Source organism: Canis lupus, chromosome 34 (genome assembly GCF_011100685.1).
Source record: "Canis lupus familiaris isolate Mischka breed German Shepherd chromosome 34, alternate assembly UU_Cfam_GSD_1.0, whole genome shotgun sequence".
Classification (NCBI taxonomy): domain Eukaryota; kingdom Metazoa; phylum Chordata; class Mammalia; order Carnivora; family Canidae; genus Canis; species Canis lupus.
The window spans coordinates 16017879-16029200 of NC_049255.1; the positions used below are offsets into that span (position 1 = coordinate 16017879).

The window sequence follows — 11322 nt, forward strand, 5'->3', positions numbered from 1 at the left end:
GAAACCAAAGTCTACAAGCATCTATGACCTGGAAATGGGATAGTAGGAGCATTTAGAAAGGAATGCTTATTTCTTTGCTTAGTGAAATGATTAACATGTAAGTTCTGTCTGTACTTTGCTTCACTATGGAATTCACTTCACTATTGAAGAAAGTGATTGCACACTTGAATTGACTGTGTGCTATGAAGCTGTTCTGGTTGTAGAAGTTGGAACTGAAAGGCTGGGCTGTGAAACTCTATTATGATAACAGTCCACTTACTTTAAATTTCAGGCAACCAAAAATTTAAAAAGCTCTCGAGTTCACTGACAGGTTTCTGCTTTTTACTTTATTCTCACCACTTAACTCACACATGGTCGTTGTTCAGTGAATATTTATGAATGTGTGCATGAGTCAATTAATGAGTGAATGAAAGATTCTAGTCAGGAGACCTAATAAACTAGTATGAAATATATGAGCATTCATTGTTGGCTAAATAATATATGCATGTGATGACCAAACTGATAATAATATATGACATTTTCATTGCCATTTTGAAAACAGTTTTTCATTTATTACCTCATTCATAATTAGAGTGGAGATGGCAACAATATCAGTTTTTTAAAGCTTAATGACTGGTAAGTATTTACTTATATAATTTCTAACAAAAAATGGACCATTCCAAATACAAAAGGTCAGTTTTGTTTCATGTATAAGAATAGTGCCAAAACTATCAAAAAATTTTCACCAACTGATGTCCTAAGTAAATATTATTGGGTGTTTTTGTTTTTTGTTTTTTGTTTATGGTAACATGGTGAATTCTTTGATAGATTCATGGGACGAATGATAATAACTCAACAAATGGAAGAGATTGTAAGGTAAGAATAAATTTGCGTTATCCAGTTACTATTATATGAAAATTGTATTATTGTATTGGAGAGGGACTAAAGTGAAGTTAAAGGGAGATTAGGTAAGCAGCATATCATGGGAAAGGGTTAATTTAAAAACATTTAACATCTGATCTTCTAAGTGAGTAAGGACAAAAAAAAAATCCCATGAAATGATGTCAAAATAGTTTAGTAAGATTATATGTGTACTTGTATTTCTTACTCTGGTAGTATTAGGTAATAACATAAAAGTGAACAGCCATTCTTATTCAAGTGTGTACACATTTAAACCCACCACACTTAAAGTCTAGAATACAAAAAATGTTTTATGTAATGTGTGACAGATATAAATATCATAATTAGTGGCCAATCTAGAACCTCTTATTTACTGTTTTGATTGGTTTTTTGTTTAGTTGGTTGTTGTAGTGTGTTTGCCCTTAATATTCAGGTTAATTTCTAACTCCTGCCCGAAAGGCTTTGAGTTTCAGAAATGTGCTGGTATGAGATTACATTGTTACTCATGACCACAAAGCCATATTGAGAATAAATCTTGGAATTAGCCCTTGAACTTCCAATCCAATTAGATTTCACCAATTTTCTGGAGATGTGTTCAGTTAGTATTGGCTGCATAAAATAAATCACTAACATGAAGAGTTGAGCATTTTTTTAAATGAAGTTACCAAAACAAGCTACCTAAAAAACGTTACTTCAGCCAATTCACATTTTTAATAAACATTAACATAGGAGTACATTCAATAAACTCTTCAACAAAGTCTTTGTAGGTGTAGGACCTCTTCCTGAGTAACTATGACTAGATGTTATTTTGATTTCTAGACTGACATAGTGGGATATATATGTGGATACATAATCTGAATTTTGTTAAGATGTTGTGGCTAGTAAAACAAAAGATCAGTTATGTTACCTAGCCTCTAAAATGGTTAAAAAGATTAGCCATATTCTTTGCTAAAGCAACCTGAGTGAACTGATGAATTCTTTTAATTTGAAGCTTTCTGTCATTATATCCCAATTTTATATATCAATGTGAGCTCAAAGTTTTTCTGTTCATCGTTGGAACCAACACCATGTGAAAAAGAACTATGTTATCCACGGAGTGTGCTCTAAATATGACTATCTAAATATGCTCTATCATACTTGTTAACAATGTCACAAATACCTGATCCTCCTTGGTTCCATTGGATTTTTTAGACTATTTGGATTTGCAGACATCTTCAGATTTGGTTCAGATTCTGTTTGATTTGGGTAACTGTATATGTATGCTTCAGAAAAACATAAGGAATATCAACAAAATTAAGGCTTTTTTACTTATCCATAACAGAGTCTTATCATTTTGCTATCACTAAGAAAATACAATTTCCTTTCTCATTATTCCTTCTCATTTTATATCTCCTTTATGGAGAGAAATTCAAACAGCAAGAAGATCTGTGCTCCAAGGATGTGCAATGCAAGTAGTCAAGTTGTTATGTCAATCTTGCATAGAGGAAATACTAACTCATTACATTATGTTTTATTATCTAGTGTAATTTTAATTATCCAGAATTGATGTATTTATATACAAATCATACTACAATTCATGTTTACGTTGCATTTTAATTCTGTATTTTCCGTTTAAAAACTTTAATCGTGTTCAAAATTTTTAAGTTTCATCATGTTAAATATTGTTAAATATTTTTTTTTTGTTAAATATTTTTAAACCCTTGGTAAATCTTTTATTGTGTTTTATGTTTAAAAATCTTGAAACTGATGGCTTTGTGAATTTATAGGTGTAATCTTATTTCTGAACCATTGATATTAAAGTGACTGAAATACTAAAGCAGGTATTTGTTGTTAAGATCACTAACATCATAATTGACCTAAACAGCTTTACAGTACCTGAGATTTCACTTTTATATGGAAGCAGTGTTGTAACTGTAGCTCAGGGATTTTCTACTGAAAATGCCATGTTAGAATTTAATTGAATTTTCAATATATTCAGTGCTTTTTCTTTCCCCCCCCCCCTCTAGACCTCTGGGGCCAGAGAGTCTCTTGCTTCGTGGAGCCAGGTTAAAAAATACAAAAGAAATTTTTGGTTTGTATATATTTAAAATTTTTAATTATAGATTCACGTTATGCTTTATATATTTTTTCTTTAGAGAGAGTGCATGTGAGTTGGGGTGGGTGGGTGGAGGGAGAGGGGGAGAGAGAATCTTCAACAGGCTCCATGCCCCACGCAGAGCCTGATACAGGGCTTGATCTCACAACCCCGCGATCATGACCTGAGCTGAAACCAAGAGTTGGACATTCAACTGACTGAGCCACCCAAGTGCCCCTCTATAAAGTATTTTTTAAAACATAGCATTTATGGTCTTTTGGTTAGAAAATTTACTTAGTCAAATATTGTCTATAATAATTTTCTTACAAAGATTTGTGTTACTAAAATTCTGTGTTGTGTTTTTTAGTTGTTAATCCCTATTTACTAGAATCCCTATAGACTAGAACCTTGCCTTTCTGTCTGTGGATACTTGTGAAACACTGCTAAGAAGCTAATTTTGGCAGTACTTTTAATGGTGGTTGAGAACCATATAATCTGGCAACATGATTCAATAAACCACCTATATAATTCCATTATGATTATTCTTAGATTGGATTAATAAAACCACTGACTCATTCTTTCATCTATTCATTCAACCATCCATTCATTGCCTAGAATAGGCAAATTCATAGAGACTATATGGCAGATATGATTGGAATTTATACTGACTGGATCAAAAAGATGAATAAATGGTATGCAAGTGATGAAGATCTAAATTAATTCACATGTTCAGAGTCAAATCTAAGCAAATTGTAAGGTCTTGATAACCTTTAGCTGTCAGCCAGATCCTCCCATTTTAGGAATGGCCTTTCATATACTGCCCAGCCTGTGTTATTCACTGAACATTTAAGCTTTTCAGATTCTCTTCTTCATTTTCTTCTTTCGGATTAACTGTGCTGTATGTTATCTCTCAGTATGAAGCTCTGTGATAAAGAAATGCATATCCTTTAAAAAAAAAATAGCAAGTGTCGATACGGTTGTAGAGAACTTGGAACCCTTATACAATGCTGGTGGGAGTATAAAATGTCACAGCCACTGTGAACAATAGTGTGGCAGTTCCTTAAAAAGTTAAACCTAGAATTGTTTTATGACCTAGCAGTTCTACATAATGATCCAGCAGTTTTATTCCTAGATATATACCCAAAAGAATTGGGAAGTAAGTGTTCAAACAAAGACTTGTACAAGGTGTTCATAGCAGCACTGTTCTAGCCAAAGGGTAGGAACTGCCCAAATATCCATCAACTAATGAATGGATACACAAAGTGGATAAAGAAATATTATTCATCGCTTCTCGGCCTTTTGGCTAAGATCAAGTGAAGAAATATTATTCACCCATTAAAATAAAGTGCTGATGCATGCTATAACATGGATAAACATTGAAAACATGCTAAATGAAAGAAGCCAGACACAAAAAACTACATATTGTATGATTCCATTTACTTGAAATACCTAGAATAGGCAAATTCATAGAAACCAGTAGATTTGTGGTTCACAGGGCTGGGGAGTGGACGAGAATGGGAAATGATTGCTTAATGGGTACAGGGTTTTCTTTAGGGTGATGAAAATGTTCTCAAGTTAGTGAGCGTTGTACAACATTGCAATTGTACTGTCACCAGATTGTACACTTTAAGATGACTAAAATGGTAAACTGTATGTTATGTATATTGTAGTTAAAAAAAAGAAAACCATAGTCCTGTCCTGAATGCCAAAGCCAGAGAATACTTCCCGAGGTTTTAGACCCTCTCATGTAATGCTATATTTTAATACATGTCTCTAGCAGGAACACCTTTCACATTCTTAAAATAAAATGTATATTTTTGAATGCCTTTAGCTGGGTTCTACTGTAGTCTGCCTCAGCACCATCTCTCTCTGGCATATCATTCTGGCTGATTTCTCACATTTCTGTAGTTTCAGTGGTTTTTGTCATCTGAGTTATAATCCCTGCCTCTAAAGAATACTAGTGAAAATTCCAGGACAATTTTTTAGAAAGAGCATCATGAATCCTACACTACTTCTCAAATTTCACTAAGGATGGATGTGAATATTTATTGATCAATCATTTCTCTGTTTCTAGACATTTTGCTATTTTGTCATACAAATCTCACAACAATTCTGAGGTATTTTTTCCTATTTAAAGGTGGGAAAAATGAGACTTAGATTAAATAACTTGCCCGAGGATACAGAACTAATTAAGTGGCAGAGGTAGGACTCAAACTAAGGTCAGACTCCAAAGTTTTTTATAAATCTGGTCTTACCTAATTTCATTCACTCCTCAATTTTAGACTGTTATTACTGTCATTCTTGCTCATCTCAGTCATTCACATAGGTACTCATGTTTAAAATAGCACTTTCCTTATGTTTACTTCATTTATTCTAACAGGTTTCCATATTATCTCTCCAGCGGTAGAAAATTATGTCTCAACCCCAGATTCTGGCATTTAGAGCCTTTCAAACTCTGACTGCATTCCATTGTTCAAAGTGCTTTTCCATTTCTGTCATTGTTAACAGTGTTTGCTCTATCTTTAATGGCCTTCCCTGCTATCTTTGCCTTTCCAAATCCTTTTCCTCCAACACTTTCAACTCTAATAATATCTCTTTCATTCAGGTATAGTAATTATAACTCAGAAACAGAGCCTTAATGCCTTCCCCATCCAGCAGGTTGAGTGACTGGAGTTCCCCAAAATTGGACTTGGAAGACCTTTTAAAACATCCTAAAAGACTTAAAGGCAAATTGTAAGAATAACCAGACAGTACATTTCCTTTCATGCTAGTGAGGAAATCTGCCTTTTGAAATATGCCAGAGGATTATTTTAAAAGACTGTTTTGTTTTGCAGGAGTTGCTATCTACACGGGAATGGAAACTAAGATGGCATTAAATTACAAGAGCAAGTCACAGAAACGATCTGCGGTAGAAAAGTAAGAAAACTATTTTCATTTATTTACTCATGAATATGTGCATTATTTATATATGTATAAAGTATGTATGTAAAAATATATGTTAGTCAACAAAAGATGGTATCCTTGAAGATAGGGATGTATGCATGTAGCATTTTGCACAATGTTTGGCATATAGTAGGTGCTAAATTATTACTTTAAAATAAATACTGTTGGATTTAATGGAATCACTTGATCAAACTAACCCTCCTGCAGAAAGAAATTACAAAATCTGGACATATTTTTTTTTTTTTTTTTTTACATAAACAAGTCTTTGAAAATACAGGAGAGTGACACAAAACAGAAGAAAATGGCAGTCTACTCCTGAAAGGCAGCAACAAGGGGAAAGATTTAAGAATGCAGATTTTTGCCTGAAGGCATTCCCCAATTCATGTGCTGCATAGGGCATCAGAGAACTTGAGCGTTACAAGATTTAGAGGTGTTAGAGGACAAGTTTAAAGCTGGAAGAACAGGCTAGACAGAGGAAAACCAGGTAAGAGGGAGCCACAGAAGGGAATGAACTCCAAAACCTGCACATAAATTATGCCCAAATCGTTGGCTGACTGTTAGAACTGTGCATGTGCAAAGGAGACCCCCAGTAGGCTTGGCAGAAGAACAGTACCAGGAAGCTGAAAAAACAGAGCAGATAATTTTGCTGTTGCCTGTTGCAGTGGAGACAGTTTGATATTTGAGCCTAGCCAAGTTATCTTCCTGCTAGAATGAAAATCTGTACTCTCTGAGGAACGTATGAGTACAGAGTCTATACAACCAATTATTTATAAAATCCAATAATGTAATAAAAAGTAAGTAGACATGTAAAGAAAATGTAGCATGTATTTAAGAGAAAAAGTATTCATTAGAAACTGTCTCCATAATGTTCCATATCTTGCAGTTAGCAGGCAAGATCTTTAGAGCAGATCTTTTAAGTATTTTCAGGGGTCTAAAGAAAGATGTAAATACACATGTAAAATATCAGCAAAAAAATGGAAACTATAGAAAACAGTATGGAGGTTCCTCAAAAAGTTAAAAATAGAACTGTCCTATGATCCAGTAATTACACTATTAGGTATTTACCCAAAGGATAAAAAAATGGCAGTTTGAAGGGATACATACACTCCAGTGTTTAATAGCAGCATTATCAACAGTAAGCCAAATTATGGGAAGAGCCCAGGTGTCCATCGACTGATGAGTAAATAAAGAAGTGGTATATATACACAATGGAATATTACTCAGCCATAAAAAAGAATGAAATCTTGCCATTTGCAACAATGTGGATGGAGCTAGAGAGTATGATGCTAAGTGAAATAACAGAAAGACAAATACCATATGATTTCACTCATGTGGAATTTATTTTTTAAGATTTTATTTATTTATTCATGAGAGAGAGAGAGGCAGAGACACAGGCAGAGGAAGAAGCAGGCTCCATGCAGGGAGCCCGATGTGGGACTCGACCCCGGGTCTCCAGGATCAGGCCCCGAGCTAAAGGCAGCGCTAAACTGCTGAGCCACCTGGGCTGCCCCTCATATGTGGAATTTAAGAAGCAAAACAAATGAACACGGTGGCGACAGGGAGAGGCAAACCAAGAAACAGACTTTAAATCTATAGAGAACAAACTAATGGTTACCAGAGGGGAGGAGGGTAAGGGGTAGGTTAAATAGGTGATAAAGATTAGGAGGGCACTTGTGGTGAGCACTGGGTGTTGTTGGTGGGTAATGAGTCACTAAATTCTACACCTGAAGCTAGTGTTACACTGTATGTTAACTAACTAGAATTTCAATAAAAACTTGGCGGCGTGGGGGGGGGGAATGGAACTATAAAAAAGAATTCGGTGGATATTCTTGAGTTGAAAATATAATTACTGAAATGTAAGTCCCATTAGATAGGCCCAACACTATATGGAGGAAAGCAGAAGAAATTATTGGTGAACTTAAAAAAGTAATAGAAATTATTTAGTTGGAAGAATAGGAAGAAAAATGATAGAAGAAAAATGAACAGAGTTTCAGAGCCATGTCAGACAATATTAAGCTATCTAACATAAGTCTAATTGAGTCCAGAAGAAGAGAAAGCAAAAGGGGCAGAATAAAAATATTTAAAAATAAATTTAAAAAATAATAATAGAATTGAGAAAAAACAGAGTGGCAGTTAAATCCAACACATCAAAGTTTGTGGACTCAAGGCAAAGCCTAAATTGAAGAGAAATTTCTAGCTATAAATGTTTATATAAGAAAAGAAGAAAAGCTTATAATCAATCATCTAAGTTCCTACCTTAGGAACCTAGAGAAAGGAGCAATTAGACCCAATCAGAGAAGAAAGGAATAAATATTAAAGATGTGAGCTAAAACCAATAGAACAGAAAACAAATAATAGACAAAATTAACAAAAGCAAAGCTTGGTTCTTTGTAAATATTAACAAAATTGACAAATCTCTAGCTGGATTAAGGAATTAAGGGGAAAAAGAAGTGGTAGGAAAGAGAAAGCTACAAAATAACCAACATCAGGGATGAAAGATGGTATCAGTACAGATCTTACCTTCTGTGGTCACTTTTGTCCCCAGATAAAGAAATTTTATGAACAACTTTATATAACTGCATTTTCCAACTTAGATGAAATAGATAAATTCTTTGAAAATACAATTAACAAAAATTGACACAGGATGAAACAAAGTCTAGATAGCCCCATTATCCATCAAAGAGATTTAATTTATTATAAAAAAATAATAAATCTGCACAAAAGGATGGTCTTCCAGCACTGTGTGTTGAAACAATTGGACATCCATATGTCCAGAACCCAAGCTTTAACCCGTATCTCCCACCATATGCAAAAATTAACTCAGGGCACCTGGGTGTCACAGTGGGTTAAATGTCCCACTCTTGGTTTTGGCTCAGGTAGTGATTTCAGGATTGTGAGATCAAGCCCTGTGTGCTGAGTGCAGAGCCCACTTGAGACTCTTTCTCCCTCTGTCACTGCTCTCTCTTTCTCTCTCTTAATCTCAAATAAATAAATAAATCTTAAAACAAAAAACTAACTCAAATGTAAAACCTAAATATAAGAACTTAATCTATAAAACATGGGAGAAAATATTTTGTGACCTAGTTAAAGAACAGTTTCTTAGATGTGAAACATACAAAAAAGGAATCAAAAACAAAACCAAAACTTGATAAATGAAACTTCATCAAAATTAAAAACTTTACAGGGCACCTGGGTGGCTCAGTTGGTTAAGCCTGTGCTTTCGGCTTGGGTCTTGATCTTAGGGTCCTGGAATTGAGCCCTACATCAGGCTCCCTGCCCAGTAGGGAGCCTGCTTTTCCCTATCCTTCAGCTGCTACCCCTGCTTGTGTTCCCTTTCTGTCAAATAAATAAAATATTTTTTAAAAATTAAAAACTTCACACCTGAAGCTAATACAGCACTATGTGTAACTTAAAAAATAAATAAAACTTCTTTATTTCAAACGACACTGCTAAAAAAAAAAAATGAAAAGACAAGCCACAGACTAGGAAAAATATTTACAAAGCACATATTTTTTGTAAAAGACTCATGTCCAAAATATGCATTTTCACCACTTCTTTTAAATGTTATTCTAGAAGCTTTTTTCAGTACCACAAAGAAATACATAAATACTAGAAAGTAAGAAGTAAAATGATGCTTACCAGAGGACATATGATTTTTCACGTGGCAGTTGTACGCATTCAGCAATAAACTATTAGGGCTAATAAGTGAGTTTTAGCAAGGCCAAATCTACAAAACATGGTGAGAGTTGCTTATTTAATGGAGAAATCACATTAAGAGGTTGGCAGGGTCAGTACTGTTAAGCTCTCAGTTGATGTGTAGTTCTTTCAATAATGATTAAAATCCCAGCAAGCTTTTTTGTAGTAATTGACAAGATGATTCCAAAATGCATATTGGAAGGGCCTAGGTGGCTCAGTCGGTTTAGACATCTGACTCTTGATTTCAGCTTGAGTCATGGTCTCAGGGTCATGGGATTGAGTCCTGCCTCGGGCTCTGCACTTGGCTCATAGTCTCCTTGGTATTTTCTCTCCCTCATCCCCTGCCCCTCCTGCTTGTACTCTCTCTCTCCCTCTCAAATAAATAAAAATGCATACTGAAATATTGTAGCCAAAATGCACATATAGAATGCTTAAAGAGAACAGTTGCTTAAGAAATCTGGAGAATTTATATTATCTGACTTTAAGACTTTAATATATAAAGTGATGGGTCTCAGTGGAATAAAATAGAGTTGAGAAATAGACCCATTTATATATTGTCAATTGAGCGTTAAGTAAATTCAAAGAAGAAAATTATAGTCTTTTCAATAAATGATGCAACAACAATTGGATATCCATGTGGGGAAAAAATAATAAACCTTAATTCCTACCTCATATCATATACCAAAAAGTTTTTGAAGATGGGTCATATACCTAACTGTAAAGGCTAAAACTAGAAAACTTTTAGAAGAAAACTTATGGAGATATCTTCACAACCTGGGGATAGGTAAATATTTCTTGGGACACAAAACTAATAACCACAAAAGAAAAAACTGGTTAACTGTACTTCCTCAAAATTAAAAACTTCTTACACTACACAGTTAACAAAATGAATAAGAAAGCCACAGACTGAGAGACTATATCCATAAAACGTATCTGACAACTTGTACCCAGAATATATAATGATATGTTGAAAAGCTCATATGTCTGTAATAAAAAGAAAAACAATGCAATGGGGAAAAAAATGGATATAAGACCGGAGCAGAGAAATTTTCACAAAGAAAATATACAAATGGCAAACATACAAAAAAGTATACAACATCATTAGTCTTGAGAGAGTTACAAATTAAAACTACAAAGAGATACATACATACATACACTTAGTGGAATGGCAAAAATTAAAGTCTAAAAGTTCCAAGTATTGGCAAGGACATGGAGCAACTGGAACTCTTAATTCTAAATAATCAATGGATCAAAGAGGAAATATCAAAGAACATTTTTTAAAATATCCAGAACTTAATGAAAATACAGTATCACGGGCAACTGGGAGGCTCAGTTGGTTAAGCCTCTACCTTCGGCTCAGGTCATGATTCCAGAGTCCTGAGATGGAGCCCTGCATCAGTCTCACTGCTCAGTGTAGAGCCTGCTTCTACCTCTCCCTCTATTCCTCTTCCTCCTGCTTATACTCTCACACATGCGTGCATGTGCTTACTCTCAAATAAATAACATCTTTTAAAAAAATACAGCATCAGATTTTTTTGTTTCTTTTTTTTTTTATTGGAGTTCAATTTGCCTACATATAGTATAACACCCAGTGCTCATCCCGCCAAGCGCCCCCCTCAGTGCCCATCACCCAGTCACCCCAACGCCCCGCCCACCTCCTTCTCCACTACCCCTTGTTCATTTCCCAGAGTTAGGTGTCTCTCATGTTTTGTCCCCCTCACTGATATTTT

General features: G+C 34.7%; 1 protein-coding gene across 5 annotated transcripts in view; it reads left to right on the plus strand.

Moving 5' to 3' along the window:
* Positions 1 to 11322, plus strand: part of ATP11B (ATPase phospholipid transporting 11B (putative)) — a 114972-nt gene that overhangs the window by 42058 nt on the left and 61592 nt on the right. For all 5 annotated transcript variants that reach the window (XR_005383786.1, XM_038583477.1, XM_038583475.1 and 2 more), the window contains 3 exons: positions 808 to 855; positions 2886 to 2950; positions 5788 to 5869. Coding sequence is in view for 4 of the 5 variants with exons in the window: in XM_038583477.1 (XP_038439405.1) it covers positions 808 to 855; positions 2886 to 2950; positions 5788 to 5869 (195 nt within the window). In the remaining variant the exon portion in view is untranslated. The remainder of the gene's footprint in view (positions 1 to 807; positions 856 to 2885; positions 2951 to 5787; positions 5870 to 11322) is intronic.